Source organism: Martes martes (assembly GCF_963455335.1).
Source record: "Martes martes genome assembly, chromosome: 8".
Lineage (NCBI taxonomy): Eukaryota > Metazoa > Chordata > Mammalia > Carnivora > Mustelidae > Martes > Martes martes.
The window spans coordinates 116,541,176-116,561,098 of NC_137895.1; the positions used below are offsets into that span (position 1 = coordinate 116,541,176).

The 19,923-nt window shown below is 41.9% G+C and overlaps 1 protein-coding gene across 1 annotated transcript in view; it reads left to right on the plus strand.

The window, feature by feature from the left end:
• The first annotated feature begins 1,251 nt into the window (after window positions 1–1,251).
• The window catches only part of MCM10 (minichromosome maintenance 10 replication initiation factor), a 38,838-nt gene continuing 20,166 nt past the window's right edge, over window positions 1,252–19,923 (plus strand). Inside the window, exons 1-13 of the mRNA XM_080810491.1 lie at window positions 1,252–1,406; window positions 3,399–3,490; window positions 6,564–6,905; window positions 7,674–7,775; window positions 7,922–8,059; window positions 9,937–10,108; window positions 10,573–10,738; window positions 12,334–12,501; window positions 14,206–14,322; window positions 17,014–17,213; window positions 18,695–18,795; window positions 19,467–19,577; window positions 19,662–19,779. Coding sequence (XP_080666617.1) covers window positions 3,484–3,490; window positions 6,564–6,905; window positions 7,674–7,775; window positions 7,922–8,059; window positions 9,937–10,108; window positions 10,573–10,738; window positions 12,334–12,501; window positions 14,206–14,322; window positions 17,014–17,213; window positions 18,695–18,795; window positions 19,467–19,577; window positions 19,662–19,779 — 1,742 coding nt within the window. The 5' untranslated portion in view covers window positions 1,252–1,406; window positions 3,399–3,483. The remainder of the gene's footprint in view (window positions 1,407–3,398; window positions 3,491–6,563; window positions 6,906–7,673; window positions 7,776–7,921; window positions 8,060–9,936; window positions 10,109–10,572; window positions 10,739–12,333; window positions 12,502–14,205; window positions 14,323–17,013; window positions 17,214–18,694; window positions 18,796–19,466; window positions 19,578–19,661; window positions 19,780–19,923) is intronic.

The following is a 19,923-nucleotide window of genomic DNA, read 5'->3' on the forward strand; positions in this document are numbered from 1 at the left end:
CCACATCCGGCTTCCAGCTCCACAGGGAGTCTGCTTCTCCCTCTGACCTTCTCCCCTCTCATGCTCTCTCTCTTTCAAATAAATAAAATCTTTTCTTAAAAAAAAAAAAGTTAAGGGGCGCCTGGATGGCTCAGTGGGTTAAGCCTCTGCCTTCGCCTCAGGTCATGATCTCAGAGTCCTGGGATAGAGCCCTGCATTGGGCTCTCAGCTCAGCAGGGAGCCTGCTTCCCCTCTCTCCCTGCCTGCCTCTCTGCCTTTCTGTGATCTCTGTCTGTCAAATAAATAAATAAAATCTCTTAAAAAAAAAAGTTAATTAAAAAGTGGTCATTTGCTCCATCAAAAACTCTTCTGCTTTGAATTCCTTCAAATTATGTAGAAGCTAAATATAATCCTGCACGTAGACATGGCAGTTCTCAAAATTATGTACAAACACCATTTTTAGAATGTAAATACCTAAAAAAGTCTGAATTTTACTAAAAAATATCCCGTGAAAAATAGGGCCCTCTAACAAGTTAGTATAATGCCAGTTTAAATTCTCCAAGCCTGTGGACCACAAATTCCTCTGTGAAGAGTGATTTCTATAACATCAAACAATGTCATCTAGACTTAAGATCTCATATTACAGATGGTGAAGCAGAATCCCAAGGGGGTAAGTTATTTCCCCAAAGTTAGAAAGAATTAAAAGTGAACCAGATTTTTGTTTGAGTCTAGTCATCTCAGTTGAACACAAGAGGTTGTGAAATAATCATCCAGCTTATTCAGACCTCTCTAGGATCAGTCCAACACAGAACATTTGTGGGGCCGGGAGAAACGTCTGGAATGTGCTCCCTGTTTAAGTGTGTATGTGCAGGCTTCTTGGCCTCAGGCGTTACCCTCCACCTCACAGAAAGAAAAAGAAGCTCAGAAGGATTGGATGACATAGTCCCACACAGTGTCAGGAATTCAGTTTCCACCGCCAGTAAAAATACCTTACAGGACGACTTAAACTTCCCGGCGCTGGGGGTCGCCAGAACATTTGATTTTATCTAAAGAAACGCAAGCCTTCACAGGCCGGAAGTTCCTTTACCCCCAACAAAGAGGGAGCGCCGTCACGTGGACCAATCAGATTGCCCTACGCAAGGTCGGCATTTCGCTAACTCATCCCGGTTGTCCTCGCCAAAAACGCTGACGTTAGCCAGTCAGCGCGGCCCGAAGCCGGCGTGCGTCTGGCGTCAGAGGTGGGGGTGGGGCCAAGTTGGAATTTTGGCGGGTCTGGCTGTAGGACGCGAACCGCTTCGGAATAGGGTGAGAGAAGTCGGAGTCTGGGTGTGGGGGTGGCCCTCCGGCAGCTGGGGAGAGCGGCCGCCACGCGGGTCTGTGGGAAGGTTTGAAGACCTCCGAGGGCGAGCAGCGCGGAGCCCGGGGAGGTAAGGCGGGCGAGACTGGAATTGGGCGAGCGCGGTTGTCGGAGCTGCTGGGTGGGCGCCGGCTGAGGAGCGACCGAAAGGTAGGGGCCCCTCTCAGAGGCACTGGGGAGGTGCCAGGCGTCGGGCCGTCGTCTCTACTTAAGGGGCCGGATTTGGTTTTTTCCTGAAGAAGGCTTTTAAAATGCCTGCGAAATGCGTGCCGTGTGGACTTAAATTCATTTTTTAAAAATAAATGATTTGCTAATCGTCCTTGAATGTGTACCTCTGCCGGCCTCCAGACGTAAGTTGTTTATGAATTATTTATGCCCGCACGAAGCTTAGAATCTCAAGAGAGTAACATAGCAAACAAGCACCCCGTAGTCGAAAGTGCAGTAAAGTCGCGAAAAGGGTGGGGTGTGAGAGGGTGCCAACGGGGCCGCTCAGGTAGGGTGGTGTGGAAGGCTCAGAAAAATCGATGCCTCGGGGGAGCCGAAGGGATGAGAAGGAGCTAGGGGAGCGCTTTCTAAAGAGCCTGAGGCCTGAGAGCACTCAGTGTGTTCGGGAAGATGAAGGTAGTCTAGTCTGAAGAGAAATAGGCAAGGGACAGAGTATCCATTTCCTCATAGACTTTTAAATTTGGTTCAACCAATGAAAAATCACTAAAGAGGTTTTTTGGGGGGTTTTGTTTTGTTTTGTTTTGTTTTTAATTTGAGAGAGAGAGCTCCTGCAGGAGAAGGAAAAGCAGATTCCCCACTGAGTGGGGAGCCCCCCATGGAGCTGGATCCCAGGACCCAGAGATCATGACCTGAGCCAAGCCAGACGCTTTCGGGACTGAACCACCCAGGTCCCCCCTTTAAAGACTTTTTATTGAGGGAATACCACGATCCAATGTACGTTCCTAGAAAATTACTAAGAAAAGAAAAGATTACGGTGGCTGCTGTTTGGAGAAGAGATAACAAAGAGACCAATACCAGAAGCCCATGCAGTAGGTTCAGGCAAATGATAGAGCAGTATTTTGGAGACCGACCCGATGGCAGTTGTTGGGTGTTCCTGAATGTGAGGGTGAGGTAGAGTACACAGCTTTGAGGGGGAAAAGGCGGTTGGTTATAGAGATGAATACAACAGTTGGCTAACCCTCAGGAAGCTTACAGTCCAGCAGGTTTCCCAGTAGACTCTCAACACAGTGTGGTGCACACGGTACTTCCATAGAAATATTTGTTGAATAAAAAGAAAGCATCATAATTAATACTTGACATTAGACATACCAAGATTAGCTGTAAAGCTCGTCAGTTAAATAATAGCTTAGAAAATTTGTACTTTTTTCTTGCAGTTATTAAAATTAATTTAATGGGGGTGCCTGGGTCGCTCAGTCATTTAAGTGTCTGCCTTTGTGTCAGGTCATTGATCTCAGAGTCCTGGGATGGAGCCTGCTTGGAGCCCGCTCAGCGGGGAGGCTGCTTCTCTGTCTCCCTTTCCTGTCCCCCACTCCTCTTGTGCATGCTCTCTCTCTCAAATAAATAAAATCTTTTTTTTTTAAAGTCAATTAAATGAAAAGTGTAATGCACAGAATAATATGATTTTACCCTTCTTAGCTCTGCCAACACTGAGTTTTGCTGAGTAGTATTGAATTGAAATCCTGATGTGACTAAGGCTGCAATTGAGTAGAACCACCCACTAGACTGCTATGGATAAGGTAGCCGTCACATGTGTCATAGTAAATAAAATGGGATCGTAGCCCTAATATTTAGACCACTCTCAATAATACTTGTTCACAATCCATCCCATCCATGTAATCTAGTACCCTACAAAGGGTACATCAATCGAGTTTCTAAAACCATAGTTTGAAGTCAAGATAAAGGGAGATGGTGTTGGTAGGTGGAGATGAGAAGTGGTCAGATTCTGGATGAATTCTGAGCTTCAAGCCCGTAGGATTTGTGAGATCCTAGATTTGTTGCCTATGAGATGTAAGAGAGGGGACTATCAAGGGTGACTTTTCCCATGTTGATTTCATAGCCTAGCCAAGATTTGACATTACTGCCATCTCCTGGGCACCTGATTCTTCTTCGAAGCTCTCAATCACAACTGTTCTCTTGACAGCATGGATGGTAAGTTCTTTTTATTTCATGGAAAACCACCCTTTTGTCCACAGACTTATTTATTTTACTTGCAAAATAGTGAAAATAGGTATACCCCACCCTCAAGTATTTTCTCAGTGGTCCAGAGAAGATCTCACTTCAGTCAGTGAATGTTATTTGTTTCAATCAGGTGGGATTTTATCTCCTGGCAGCATTGATTGTCTTTCATAATAATGATAGTTGGCATGTACTTACAATGTGTCAAGCACTATTCTAAGGTCCCTACTTATATTAACTTCTTCCCTACTTATATTAACTTCCTTAGTCCTCCGAGCAACTGTATTTTTTAGACTGGAAGAGATATGGTTAGTAATTTGTCACGGGTGAGACTGCCAGAGCAGGGATTTGAACCCAGGCAGTTTGACTTCAGAGTTCACAATTAATATTGAAGTCTGTTGAAATGGTTTTATCTAGCTCTGGGTTAAACTCTTATAGTCCTTTCTAATTTTATACCCTGCCCTTTTCAAAAAAGTGGAACCAAATGTTGAAATTCCTCACACTATAACAACATGTGACATTGATTGTACCTTTGGTAAAATAATAGTGTCCTGTTTCCAAAAATCATCAAATTGCCTTCTGGGCAATTGCCTTCAAATTGCCCACTCTGGGCAGTTAATTTAATATAAAGTATAATTATTTGCTGGGAGACAGTTATGAGAGTAAGTGGTGAATGGTATGTGTTCTCTAAGAAATCATCGTATCTAATAAACATTGATTTGGGTAGCATGGTGTTAATAATCTGGTTCAGTACAGATGGAATCAAAGCATTTACTGGTTCTGGGCATACATGGTTGAACAAAATCCCTGCTTCTATTCTAGTACAGAGAGTAAGATTGTAACAAATAAGTAGGAAAATATCAGGTAGTTGGTACAATGGAAGATACTAGAATGAATTTGTATGCTGAGAGAAATGCTCCAAAAGACGGGAAATAATGGGTGATGTGGGGATGAGAGCTGGTGCTTATAGGCTTAAGTCCTTGAGGAGCTAAAAGGAAGAGGGTCCAGTGTATAAATGGAATGAGGAAACACGGAGATTGGGTCAACATAACATAGAAAAGACAGGATTTTCTGTGGTGACTGAGTTAAACCAGGATGGGTGGTATCACGGGATTAGACCTGGTGCTCTCATGAAAGAAAATGGGTTCAAGGAAGGGTATGGAGCCACTTGGCCACATTTGTCACATGGGACACCCAGTGATGTGAGCCAAGGCCTCTTCTTGGGGTGTGCTGTCTTCCACAGCTGGTAGCCAGACAGAGGAGGGCCTCTTGGCTCTATTGAGGGAATGTGGCTGTCTCACCCAGAGCACAGGGAGCCATATTGCCTCTTCTCTCTTGCTGCACCCTGCAAAGGGAGTGTTGACTCAGCAATTCAGATAAATCATTATGCAACCTCTGACTTTAAGCTTTAGACCCTTTTATCAGATTCTAGGCCATGAGTTTGGCTACTGGCTGTTTTCCATCTGCTAAGAGTGCAGAGCAGTGGAAAGAATATTGGTTTGCTGGTCTAGAGATCTCCATCCTTTTTTTTTTTTTTTAAAGATTTTATTTATTTATTTGGCAGAGATCACAAGCAGGCAGAGAGGCAGGCGGAGAGAGAGGAAGGGAAGCAGGCTCCCCGCTGAGCAGAGAGCCCGATGCGGGGCTCGATTCCAGGACCCTGGGATCATGACCTGAGCCGAAGGCAGAAACTTTAACCCACTGAGCCACCCAGGCACCCCTAGAGACCTCCATCCTAAGTCAGGCTCCTGTGCTGACCTGTTTCACCATATGGTCCTGAACAGGCCTTTGACCTCTCTGTACTTCAGCCCTTATCTTTGAGGTGAAGGGGGTGTGTGAAATAGCCTTAATGTCTGCTTTAAAATGGCTTAGATTTATTAAGGACTAATGCCCAAATAGGGGGGAAAAAAGGGGAGGGGCACAGAAAATAAACAAATCAAGAAAGAAGAAATCCAAAGGGCCAATAAACATAATTCTTTGCCTTACGAGAATTCCAAAAATGCAAATTAGAACAGTGAGATGCCTTTTAAAATCATCCATCAGACTAGCAAGAAATTTTAAGTGACATATCAGATATTGATGAGATGGTAGGAAGAAATGGTACTTGCATGCAATGCTAGTGAGGGTATAACCGCTTTGGGACCAGTTTGGCAGTATCTAGGAAAGTTGAAAAATGTGCATATGCAATAATCCAGCAATTCCACTTCTGATTGGTATTTCCAGGAAACTGACACATATTGCAAGACACATTCATGGTTGCTGGATAGTTTGTGATGGGAAAGAATTGGAAATGACCCATATATCCTTTATTGGATTAAAAATATGAGTTAGTAAAACGTGATAGTTTTACTATGGAATGCCCTCTAGTCACTGAAAGAAGTAAACTAGAACTCTGTGTTTTGATTTAGATCAATTATACATGCAGTGTTGAATGAAAAATAGACTAGAATGATATACCAAAATTATGACACTTATTGCAGTGGGGCATGGAGGCAGTGGAAGGAATTGGGCTAAGATTTGGCACAATAAACTTCATAAACTTTTTTTTTTTAAAGTCATGCAGTGTAAAGGCAAGCAAACATGACAAATGGCTAATTCTGGGTGATGAAATATAAGTACATTTTATGTAATTCTTTGTACTTTTCCTACACTTGAAATTTTTTTTCCTCAAATAATTAAAAAGAGCCTAAATGTATGTTTAGTGTGTTTTGGGATTATTCCCATTATTATGGATTGGGTTTCTTAGAAGTCGGCATGCAGGCAGGTGCTTATCTGCTGAAGTAGCACAGGTGAAAGGACACAGCCCTGTGCATGGTGCACTGGGTTCACTAAGCAGATACCAACCTCTTCCTCCTTAGCCCGGTGCCCTCTAAGCACCTGGGGAGATGAAAGATGGACATAAGAACAAGAGTTTTAGCAGGCAAAATGGTGAATCAGCAGAGTCATTTCAATTGCCTTATTAATGGTGAATGTTTTAATTCACTGTGCTTGTCATTGTTGGTTTTTCTCAGGTACGTTTACATTCTGTCCTTCTTCTTTCTGCCAGGGGAAGAAGATGATTTGTCTCTGCTGACTGCACTGCTGGAGGAGAATGAGTCTGCTTTGGATTATAATCCAGAAGAGAGTCACCCCTTGACCCAGGGGGCTGGCGAACCCGACGCATATGACGAGCTCTTTGATGCGGATGGTGATGGTGAATCTTACTCAGAGGAGGCTGCTGATGGAGACCTGGGAGAGACTGAAGAGCGAAAGGAAAACTTGGCCACTCTCTTTGGAGATATGGGGGACTTAACAGATGAAGAAGAAGTTCCCACACAGCAATCACCTAAAAATAGAGTCCTCCCCGCTCCTGCTCCCAATCAGGGGAAAACTAATCAAGAGTTGCAAGGTGCCCTAACTACTTGCTCTTCTAATTTCTTCAAGATACACTAGATGGGAGCCAACAGTTTTCATCAAAATAGCTGCTGAGTCAGGGTGGTGATAAATGACTTGGCCAAAAAAAAGGGTGGAATTAGTAGATGAGACATTTTAGGCTGCAGAGGCCCCCATCCCAGTGTCAGCCAGCTATAACTGGTCCTTCCCAGAATGGCTCTACCAGCTTTCGTGCCTATTACAGAAAAATCTCACTTAGAGGTTTATATACATGTGGAGCCAGGGGTAGGACTGTAGGCTTCTCCTCCTTCTATTTGGGCAGGAGGCCATTTATGAACAGAAGCTTTGAGGAGTGCCCTTTTCTAATTTGTGACATTGTCTCACATATTTTGAAATTGTAATCAAATTCAGTGGTTGTCTATTCCTTCTAATAGAGGAGCCCGCATTTATTGCATTAATTATGGTATTCACTTTATGATATAGTAATCATTCCCTGACACCTAAAAACTTGTTAGCTGGGAATATGCATCTGTGATATTTGTCAGTAGTACCAGTTTGTGACTAGCTTAGGTATTAGAGGCTTGGTTACTGAAAATACGAAGTTTATTTCCCTGAAGAACCTCTTTGAAGTACCAAAGTTAATGGTTGTTCTCAGTATGTGACTATATTGTGGGTCTCAGGGTTTTAGGGTGGGGAGTGGACACCAAAAATAATTCCAACATTTTTATCATATATAATATTTCTTCTGCTGTGGATCTTAAATCAATATATTTTGCTTCCCTAGATGAATTAAGGAAGTTACAAGAACAGATGAAATCCTTACAGGAACAGCTAAAAATAGCAACACTTAAGCAGCCTGCAAGTCCTCCCCTTCTGCCTAAATCTGGTAAAAAACTGTAATTCTAGGAATAATGTGCAATTCTATTGTTAAGAAATTATAGCATTTTTTTCTACATTCAGCTGCTGGTAAAATAGACTCTGAGCCCCTTTCTAAATTTTCTTTGTGAATTTCTTTTTCTTTTAATAAAGTAGAGAAGTCTCCACGCTCCCCTCTTAAAGAGAAGAAAGTTCAGAGAATTCAGGAGTCGACATGCTTCTCTGCAGAGCTCGATGTCCCTGCTCTACCAAAAACCAAGCGAGTGGCTCGGACACCAAAGATTTCACCTACAGGTATAGTAGTCAAGGCCTCCCTGGTTTTTCACTACTCTTGCTCTATTTAAAAGTCAATTTGGCACTGTCATATCTGTGTGCAGGGGGCACTGTCATACCTTTCTGGTTGGGGAGGGCCAGGGGTCTATCTTATCTGCCCATTGAGAAAATCAAGTTTGTTGGGAATGAGAGCCATGTGGTATATTTTGTAATCTCTCTCTACATCTCAGATTGCTTAGAAATTCCTTAGATAAAGAGTAGCTATATTTACTAAAACAGTGAATTAAATTTTTTTAAACTCTATAGTTTTCAGTTGACTTGAATTATAGTAAGTATAACTACTGGATTGAGTTCTCAGGCAATCCAGAGATTGACTCTTCGGGCCCCTGAGTTCAAGCACAGATTCCTTTTAAAATGGCTAAGTTTTATTTGAAGCCAGGTTGTATTAAAGCAGATGGTCCATTCTTTGAAAAGACTTCTTTGCCCAGAGTAGAGACGTGTACTCAAGCATAGTTCTGGTTCAGCCCACATGTAAGCACGCAGTTAAAATGAAAAATGTCTATGACCCCTATGTATTGCTTTTGTTGCACTGCCTCAGTTTGCACATGGTAATACTTTGAAAGATCTAAGACAAAATGGTCTGGTTACTCAGAGTAAACAGCATATTATTGACCACTTATGTTCAAAAAGGCCCTTTTAAATAGCAGTGGCATAAGACACAATAGCAGAGAAAAACAGCCTCTCCATATTCACATTTGAAATAAATTATATATTCCATGTATCCATTTATGAATGGCATCCTTCCCTTTAGGACCTTTGACATTAATAAGGTGTTTCATTAAGTAGTGTCCAAAGTTAAGTTTTGAGGGGGTGTGGCATGGGCAGACTTTCTAGAGATTCTAAAGTTCTAGGGTTGTCCTGACCCTGGAAGCTTACGATGATGAACCAAAGTCTCTTTGAGGATAAAACAATACAGTGTTATTTCAGAGAAAATACGTTTATTAAGGAAAATATCCAAAATATCCTGACCTTCAGGAACATTATCAAACACTTCTGAAGTAAGAAAACTAACTGCATTGGGGATATTTAATGAAACCAAGTCAGGAGAATACCCTGGTCCCCCTAGTTCCCCACCCCCTTCCCCACCACCACCACAAATAAAATGAAATGAAACGGAATGGGATGAAATGAAACCAGAAACAAAGAAAGGGAAGCTAACATTAGGTTTTCTTCAGGTCACAGTTGATCTACACACAAATCACTAATTGATCCCTGAAGGAGGGCTCTTACTCCCTCGTGGAGTCTACCACAGCAATCTGTGTATGGGGAATACTCAGTAAATGTCATTGCACAAAGGATCTGCGTTTGAGAGCAGCACTATAATATAGCCGCCGTCTGCTACATGTGGCTTTTTAAGTTTAAATTAGATTAAATAAAATTAGACATTCATTTCTTTGGAAACACTATTCCATTTTAAGTGCTCAGTGGCTACCATATCAGACAGCATCAGTGTATAACCTTTCCATTGTCACAGGAAGTTCTTTCGGGCTACACTGCAGAGGTTTGGAGGATAGTACAGAAATGGTCTTGTGGGCATCCTTTGTTTTCAAGATTTGGTTATTGCATATGTTGACTTTAAAAGAAGCAATTCTATAAAAACAAATTTTGTAAGGATCAGTGGGATTTTTTCCTTTCACTTAACTTTTATTTGACAGACAGAGATCACAAGCAGGCAGAGAGGCCGGGAGAGAAGCAGGCTCCCTGCTGAGCAGAGAGCCCGATGCGGGGCTTGATCCCAGGATCCTGGGATCATGACCTGAGCCAAAGGCAGAGGCTTTAACCCACTGAGCCACCCAGGCGCCCCCTTCTTTCACTTAACTTTTATGTTAATTTTCTAGAGCCCAAAAGCACATCTTCGAAGATGACAAGTACACCTCCCCAACCACTCCGAACTACTCCTGGAAACAAACCTAGTGGGTTGGCCGGAGATCAGAGCACAGGGACCCCCAGGAGTTCAGGGGAACCGGCTCAGACTGTCTCCGTGGAAGCCTTCTCAGGCCTGAGGCTCAGGTCAGTAACTGTAGAGCCCTCACATTGGGTTCTTATGGCATCACTAGATGTTTTGTCCTCCTTCCCAAGGATTAAGGCTTTTTGAAATAATGTGTTTGTACAGCAGATCCACTTAACACCAACAGCTCTTGAACTTGGCAAAACTTGGCACTAAGATGAGCCATAGCATTCAGTACAGTTTGATTGTGAAATGTTTAAAGAATGCATTTTCATTTATTCATTTAATATGAATAAAAGATCATGTATCTGTAAAAAGGAAGTAGACAAATAAATAATAGTTTATTTAATCAGAAACAGTGGATGGAGACTATTTTTAAGCCCATAAAGGTATATACAGTTTAACCAGGATAGTAGTACCTTCTTGTAACTAATGTTAAGAAAAGTACCTGTGCTCTTTTTCCTACAATGCCAGGTAATCTCTTAATTAGAATAATAATCTAATCCTTGCTGGTTTCTTGACCCAGGCGGCCCCGAGTGTCTTCCACAGAGATGAACAAGAAAATGGTTGGCCGAAAACTGATCAGATTATCTCAGCTCAAGGAAAAGATGGCAAGTGAGCAGCTAGAAGAAGTAGACTGGGTGACTTTCGGGGTTATATTGAAGAAAATCACTCCACAGAGTTCTAATAGTGTAAGCCTACTGATTTCTTAACTGCTCCATCACAAGCTGACCATGGGTGCTCATGTTCATGATTTCTCTACCTTAAGCCTATCAGTATTTTATTTTGAGAATGCTGCTAGTAAGTTCACAGATTGCCTCACCATTGTTGGATTGCTGTCTGAAGGTTAAATTTGTAAAGAATGCCCTGCAATAACAAGACCTGGTTGTACAGAGTCCTTGGGCTTTTCATTGTATTATTACTGCTGCATTTCATTTGTCATTGTTTTGGGCGTACATGTGGTGGCCCCTGTGACACTGTCATCCCTCTTGTGGGAGAGAAGCCGAGTTTCTAGATGCTCCAGAGAGCATGCCTAGAAGGAAAAGGTCAATCTCAGAAGTTCTGAAATTGCCATCCTGTGCCAGCACAGTGGATCTTAGAAAAGTTCTAAAAGGTTTTAAAGTCGCACTTGACTGAGAGGTAGCGGGAAGATGACTTTGTGGCCTGGCCACTCAGAAAACCTGGGGCCTGAGCCTCAATCTCCCTAGCTATGTGAACTTAGGTTGACCTTTAATCTTTGAGGACGTCCATTTCCTTCTTTTTAAAAGGAAAGAATTGGCTTTTGGTTATACCAGAATTCTCTCTGAGCTCTCAAATACTATGCTTAATCATGCTCAATCCTGATTTCATTCTCTAATTGAGATCTTGGTCAACCTTAGATTGTTATGTGGGTCTTGATCTAGCCCTCTAACTGTCAAGGTGAATGTGAACACATCTGGTTCATTTGATTAAGTTCTTAATTGTGTCACAAGTGGCTATAATGACATTGAAATAACAGGTGTGAAATTTTATCTGCACCCTTCCAAGAAAGACTTTGTACAAATCCATGGAAACATAGTTATAACACTTGAATCCAGTCAATAACTCACCATAACCTATAACCACACCTGTTCTGGGATACCTGTGTGAAATAGTTTGATTCAATATTCAGATTATTTTGTTTAAGTCATAACTGTGAAAGTAGAAATTTTTATATAAATGGTTAGCATTTTGAGTTTCATTTCTTCAGATATGTAATGCTTCTGAAATTTTACAGTTAAACATAACCAGCTGTCTTTAAATGATACTTTTGTTTTTCTTCTAAGCTAGGCAAAGATTGAATAGCACAGAGCTGACATCTTTTTATTAATATTAATAATAATAATTAACCAGTGGTAAATAATAGATCCTTTAAATTTATATCAGTAAATTATTAAATGGTAGTGCCACAACCTCCTCTGGTCCTTTTAATACTCCGTGTGTGTGTGTGTGTTTGCGTGCGTGCGTGTGTGCAGTTAGAAAGGTCATACTATCCCATTGACTATTTAGACCTGAGAATCAGAGACTTCACTAACATTTGTGCTACTGGCTTGCCTTACTTCACCTTCATTTCTAAAATGAGAAAGGTAATAAATACTAAAACCTAGAGAGAGGTTTAATTTATAATGAACAGACATTCTCAAGATTTTATAGTCAGGGTGGTTTATATTTATATATGCTTTCACAGTAGAGCACTTGAACCAAAAATGGAGACAGTATAGCCCATTGTGCAAAATTTATTAAAAATAAGAATAAATATTTGTTCCAGGGGAAAACTTTTAGTATCTGGCGACTGAATGATCTTCGTGACCTGACACGGTGTGTGTCATTGTTCTTGTTTGGAGAAGTTCACAAAGAACTCTGGAAGACTGAACAGGGTACTGTCATAGGGCTGCTCAATGCAAATCCCATGAAGCCCAAGGATGGTTCAGAGGAGGTAAGAGTCTGTTTCCATGGTTTCTTTCTTCCTTTCTTCCTTCTTTCCCTCCTTCCTTCCTTCTTTCCTTCTTTCATTTCTTTTTTTCTTTCCATCCTTCCGTCTATCTGTCCTTCTTCCTTCCTTCCATCTTTCTTTCTGTCCTTTCCTTCCTTCTTTCTTTCTTTCCTCCTTCCTTCCTTCCTTCCCCGTCCCTTCCTCCCTCTCTCCCTTCCTTCCATACTTCCTTGTCTTTATAGCTTAGCCAAGTTCTATGAAAAACTTGTCTACCTCCAGATACTGAATCGGGCTTTTATATATCTCCACTAATTTGACTTTTTGTTTGTTCCTCACCCACCAATATTCTGAATTTCCACCTACTCTTAAGTGTGTCATAACAGCTTCTTTCATTAAATCTTTCCACATCAGTTCCAAGTTTCCTGGAGTGTTTTGAACTATTCTTCTCAGGTGTCCTTACATCTCTTTCACAGATCTCCGTTGGGAGCATCAAGCAGGCAGGATTTTCTAGTTGACAGGGCTTCATTCCATTAGTTGTACAGCTGTAGCTCCAACTTAGAATCAGAGTGATTTCATCTTCTTAAGCAGCAGTAGAGTTTTCTCTGCTATTGCAGACAGAGATCTGTGAGAGACAGAGTTATTTCTCTTCTTCCTTTCACCATAGAATGGCAACAAATCATCTGTTGGTTCAAATGTGTTTAGGTACAATAGAGAAAAACTTCCCTACAGGTTTTTTTGTTTTATTTTTATTTTTTATTTTTTAAGATTTATTTATTTTAAAGAGAGAGACAGAGAGCACAAGCCGGAGGGGCAGAGGGAGAGAGGATCTTTTTTTTTTTTTTTTAAGATTTTATTTTTTTTTATTGATTTGACAGACAGAAATCACAAGTAGGCAGAGAGGCAGGCAGAGAGAGAGGAGGAAGCAGGCTCCCCGCTGAGCGGAGAGCCTGATGCGGGGCTCGATCCCAGGACCCTGGGATCATGACCTGAGCCGAAGGCAGAGGCTTTAACCCGCTGAGCCACCCAGGTGCCCCAGAGGGAGAGAGGATCTTAACCAGAGCTGGATGCAGGGCTCAAGCTCATCTCCCTGAGATCACAACCTGAGCCAAAACCAAAGAGTCATATGCTTAACTGACCAGTCAGGCGCCCCACACTACAGTTTGTTTTAATGGTAAACATTGGGGTATGTTTTTCTCCCATAATAAATAATCCCAGTGTAGGCAATGTAGTGATGTCAGGACCAGTGTCTGTGAGCCTCTCAGCCTTCTCCTCTTCCACTGGATGGCTTTGAAGCTCTTTCCCTTACATCGCCATTCAAGGCAGGAGTGAGCCAGCTCCACCCTGTCTGCTTTTGTGGGGAAATCCCTGTGTCGGTTTCTTTGGCCTGAACACAGTCCCATGACCATTGCTAGCTTCAAGGAATGCTGGGGAAATGAACAGGATCTGTCACCTGAGGCTGAGCTCTGGCCAGCCCAAGTGAGATCCAGATTCTATAACAGAGGCACAGGAGAGAATGGATACTGGGTACAGAATTGATCATGTCTTCTATACCTCCTATTCCTACAGCTGTTTTGCAGGGTTTGGCTTCTAATTTCTGTAGACTGCTAAAGCTGTGCTAACTCCTGCCAGCCAGCTCTTACTTATTCTTGCTGATGAAAGAGCATACCTTTGTGGGCTTTTAACTCCTGCCCTGTGTCTTCTCTGCAGGTGTGTTTGTCTATTGATCATCCTCAGAAGGTCTTGATCATGGGTGAAGCTCTTGATTTGGGAACCTGTAAAGCAAAGAAGAAGAATGGACAGCCGTGTACACAGACTGTTAATTTGGTTGGTTTCCACCCTGTTGGGATGGTTTCTCCTGGAGATGGGATCTAATGGGTGTAGATTTGTAGATAGCCTAGTGGTAATAATCTGTTTGCAACAGAGTTTCCTACATAACAGGAAGCATCAAAGTAAGAAAATTCATTGTGTGGTGAGTAACTGCCAGTTTGAAAAACTGAGGACAAGGGAAGGATTTAATAAGGTGATCTTTTACTGCCAACTGACTAGAAAGTATAAGGAAGATGGAATTTGAGTTTGCCCTCAATTCTGAGCAGTGCCAGAGACCAAACACTGTAATGAAATGCATTGGAAACCTTATTTTAATCTCTGAACTCCAACATGTATTTTCTTAGAGCTTTTTAAAAAATAAGTCATGATAACTTGAGATATAATTCACGTATCATACAGTTCACCCTTTTAAAGTGTACAGTATGGTAGTTTTAATACTGAGATGTGCAGCTATCACCACCACTGTAATTTCAGACCCCCCTCCCACTACCCCCCCAAAAAACCCCATACTCATTAGCAGTCACCTCCCATCACCCTCTTCCCCCAGCCCCTGGTGAGCACTACTCTGCTTTCTGTCTGGATTTGCCTTCTCTGGACATTTCATATAATGGAATTGTACAGTGAATGACCTTTTGTGTCTGGCTTTCACTTAACATGATGTTTACAAGATTTGTTCACATTGTCACATGTGTCAGTACTTCATTCTTTTTTGTGGTTGAATAATATTGCATCATATGCACATACTGCTTTTGTTTATTCATTAGTCAGTGGTCCTATTATGAATATTGCTATCAGCAATCTTTTTTTTTTTTTTTTTAAGATTTATTTGTCAGACAGAGAGAAAGAGAGCACAAGCAGGGGGAACAGTAGAGGCAGAGGGGGAAGCAGGCTCCTTGCTGAGCAAGGAACCCAATGTGGGACTTGATCCCAGGACCCCAGGATCATGACCTGAACCGAAGGCAGACGCTTTACTGACTGAGCCACCCAGGTGTCCGTGCTCTCAGCATTCTTGCACCAGTTATTATGTGGACGGATGGATGGATGTTTCCAGTTTCCTTGGGTATATAACCTGGAATTTCTGGGTTGCACCATAACCCCCTGTTTCAGCTTTTTTTTTCTTTTTAAGATTTTTTTTTAAATTTATTTCAGAGAGAGAGAGAGATCACAAGTAGGCAGAGAGGCAGGCAGAGAGAGAGAGTGGGGAGCAGGCTCCCCGCTGAGCAGAGAGCCCGATGTGGGGCTTGATCCCAGGACCCTGAGATCATGACCTGAGCCGAAGGCAGAGGCTTTAACCCACTGAGCCACCCAGGTGCCCCCCTGTTTCAGCTTTTGAGGAACTGCCAGACTGGCTTCCAAAGTGGCTTTTACATTCTCACCAGCAGAGAGGAGGGTTCCGGTTTTTTGGGTTTTTTTCCATATCCCGGCCAGCACTTGTTTTTGTCTTGTCACTGATGACAGCCATCCTAGTGGGTGTGAAGTGGTGCTAATTAGAGCTCTTTGAACAGATTAAATGGCAAGTTTTTGTTTGTCTCCTTTTAGTTCCCTCATTCCTGCCTCACAGATGAGCTAGTGAGCAGGAAGTAGCAGGAGGGAAATAGCTGGAAAAAGAGGTATCAGCAGGAAGTGTCTGACATATTTCTACATAGCAGTGCGATCATTAAAACCCCATTGTTGCTGCATCTAAGAGCTCGCCCAATGGAACATTTGCATGTTTCGCATTTTTCCTTCACTGAAGGGGTAACATTCGTCCAGGAAGCAGCCAGAGGAATAGAAAAATTTCACTAGAACCTAATGTTTTATTCTTTTTTTTTTTTTTTAAGAGAGCTCTTAGGAGTTGAGGAGTAGGAGGAGAGCAAGAATCTTAAGCAGACTCCACCCTCAGTGCAGGCCCCATGCGAGGCTTGGTTTCACGATCCTGAGATCATGACCTGAGCCAAAATCAAGAGTCAGACACCTAACAGACTGAGTTACCCAGGCACCCCAGTGTTGTTTTATTCTTAAATCAGTTTGTATTGAGGTAAAATTCATATAACCTATAATTAACCATTTTTAAATATACACCTGAGTGATATTCAGCATATTTACTCTCATGTAAACACCAGCTCTCTACTTCCGAAAAATCTTTTATTATCCCACAGAAACACACCATACCCATTAAGTAACCACTCCCTACCTCTCACCTCCATCCCGTGGTGATGTGGCCTTTTGTGTCTGACTTCTTTCACTTAGCATAATGTTTTCAAGGTTCACTCTAGAAGCTGATTTTATTTCCCTAATAGCAAAAGGGCATATGCGGTGAACAGTATCATTTTTTCTTTCACCCAACTAGAGCTTTTAAGTGGAATTTCAGGGAAGTCGCTGCATAGCTGTACGCTCATTAGTGCACCTGAAGCTGGGAGAAAGGAATAGTGTTTATTTATTTTTTTTTTTAAGATTTTGTTTATTTGACAGAGAGAGAGAGATCACAGTTAGGCAGAGAGGCAGGCAGAGAGAGATGGGGGGAGGAAAGTTCCCTGCTGAACAGAGAGGCCAATGCGGGGCTCGATCCCAGGACCCCGGGATCATGACCTGAGCCGAAGGCAGAGGCTTAACCCACTGAGCCACCCAGGCGCTCCAGGAATAGTGTTTATTGACACTGTCCCCTGATGTGTCGCCCTAGCCCTGAGACAGCTGCTCTTCCTTTTGCAGAATGACTGTGAGTACTGTCAGTATCACATCCAAGCCCAGTACAAGAAGCTCAGTGCCAGGCGAGCCGACCTGCAGTCCACCTTCTCTGGAGGACGAATTCCAAAGAAGTTTGCCCGCAAAGGCACCAGCCTACGAGAACGGCTATGTCAGGATGGTTTCTACTATGGAGGGGTTTCTTCTGCATCATATGCAGCCTCAATGTAAGACATTCTCTGGGGAGTCTTTCAGGACAGAGATCTTGCTTCTCTCCTTGTAAGAATAAACCCAATGGTTGTACTTTTCTGTAATGGTCCTAGAAGACTTGTACAGGTTTTATCTTTCATAAATTCATGGGCTAGAACAAGGTAGACAAGGATCTCCTTTATTTCCAGGTAGAGAGGAAAACACGGTGGGGCGGATATTGGTTAAGTTTTGTCATGATGGTCTTTAACACAGCCCACACTTCTTATTTTGCTACTAAAGTAAGAATGTAGTACAACTTTGTCAGGTCTGATTGTATGGCCATTAAAGGTATGTTAATTCCAGTGTTGGCATCCATTAAGTTATTCCCCTCCCGACTATTACAGTGAGGTGGCAGACCTCTTGGAAGCCACATTTAACTCTGAATTAATAGCAGTAAAGCCTTAAACAGAGTGGAATGCTGCTGAGTCAGACATTCATGGCTATGTTCTGGGGATCTCAGGCCTTCCATAGAGTCCCCAAAGTAGGTGATCAATGGCCTTGCCACTGTAGGGTAGAAAGCATATCTGAGGACATGACCGGTGGGGACCTGTCTCAAAGGAGCTACCCCTGGTCCAAGAACAAAATAGTTTGCTTCCAGGCAAACAGAAATTGGGCAAGAAGACTCTCACCTCCTACCTGACTTGTTATATCAAACACATTTTTAAGATTTAAAGAAATGTCTATATTTTTCCAAACTGCAGAAACCAATAGTCCTACATTATAAGAATGTATCTGTATATATGCAGTTCAGCCAAAAGGAGATGATAAAAACTAGATGTAATCCTGCTGCATAGATAATAATTAGTTCCTTGCTATCTGTGAAGACATGCACACATACACACACACACACACACAGGTGTATATGCTTCTAGATGTTTTTTTCCCATGTATATAAATTTCCAGTAATATAAAGTGAGATCATACTGGACCTATACTTTGCAACTTCCCTGCCCCCATAAAATAATTAATACTTTCCTTATTGAATATGCACTTATGGCATTATTTTTAGTGGCCACATAGTCTTTTACATGGCTCTGTGATAAAACCATTCCCATAAAAAAAAAAACAAACATTCCCATAATGCTTAATGGATAACATTAATGGTGCTTCTAACTTTTAACATTGCAAACAATATTTTAGTCCATTAATATCCTAATTTTTTACTTATTCCTTAATTTCTTCAAGATAAATTCCAGACTACTTGATCAAAGTGGTGTCATTTTTTTTTTATTTCTTTTGCCATCTTGCTTTTCCAGAATGGCCTCCACCAAATTTGCTGGTTGCCTGACATAATGCATTCACCAGCTGTGCTGTAGGATTGTGGTATTAAGACAGTTCTTAAACAGTGCTTTGAGAAACGTTGATAGTTTGTAATAAATGAATACTTCTGTGCCTTTACCTCATCAGAGCATTGAATTTTAGTGACTTTCCTTTTGGGGGGTGACTCTTATCATTCCAGTGCAGCTGCTGTTGCTCCTAAAAAGAAGATTCAAACCACTCTGACTGATCTGGTCATTAAAGGAGCAGACTTGATCATTCAGAAAACCCAACAAAAACTTGGTAACTTTGTTTCTTGATACTATATTTTTTCCTGCAGATTAAATATGTAGTCTTTAGGATTGAAAATGGTCACAGTTATTCATGCCCTAAGTTATAAATATCTACTCATCACCATAGTTAGTGAGTGATGTGGCCTAAGCTGAAACAATCAGCCTTGCTTTTCAGCACCTTAAGGAAAAACAGCATATTAATCAGGGCTGAGTCTTTGAGTAGATGCTTTGTAGATTTTCTTGATATATCTGGTCTAACTCTTAATGGCTAGTATTAAAATTGGTAGTATCAGGTTCCTGGTGATACTCATCAGTTATCTTCTCATTAAAAAAGATTTAAGTCAAAGAATGGCACCTCTGCCCTTTTCGCTGGGGACTTTGTTCCTAACAGTGGTGAGGGCCTAGGACAGACTCTATCCATAGCGAATGTTCCGGATGTAGTGTAGGAAAAGACCATACAGATACTGGTGTCCTAATCATCACTTGAAATAAGATCTATTTGTCACAGCTTTGCAGTCCTACTAGTCTACTAGAGGCTAAGGATTCTTTTTTTCTCTTGGCATTCCATCTACTGCATTTACAAATGACTAAGTTGTGAATGCAGAGTTTTAAAAGTGATGTCACATAATCTCAAACTGCCAGAACTTTGAGTCCTCTAAAGCTGATGTTTGTATATTCCAGGAATACCCCAGAAGAGCTTGTCTTGCTCTGAGGAATTCAGGGAACTGATGGACTTGCCTACGTTTGGAGCCAGAAACTTAAAACAACATTTAGCCAAAACCAGGTTATCAGGTAGAGTCAGCTGTCCCTGCTCTAGCCCCACGTCTTTGTTCTCCTGGCCCCTCGGAGCCACTCAGTCTGTGGCTTGTGTTTTAGGGGTGATGGGGAGCTCGAAACCTGCTTTCCAGTCTGTCTCAGCATCAGCCCTCTTGAAGCAGCAGAAACAGCACATGCTGGAGATGAGGAAGAAGAGGTCAGAAGAAATACAGAAACGGTAAGAATAACTACTTTAATATTCCATATTTAGATCTCAGGGATCCTCAGAATGTCTTAATGGGTTTCCAAAATGTGGCTATAGATTTTGGGTTGGCTACCATTTTAACTTTGAAAGTTCAAAAGTAATTTTAACTTAACCTAA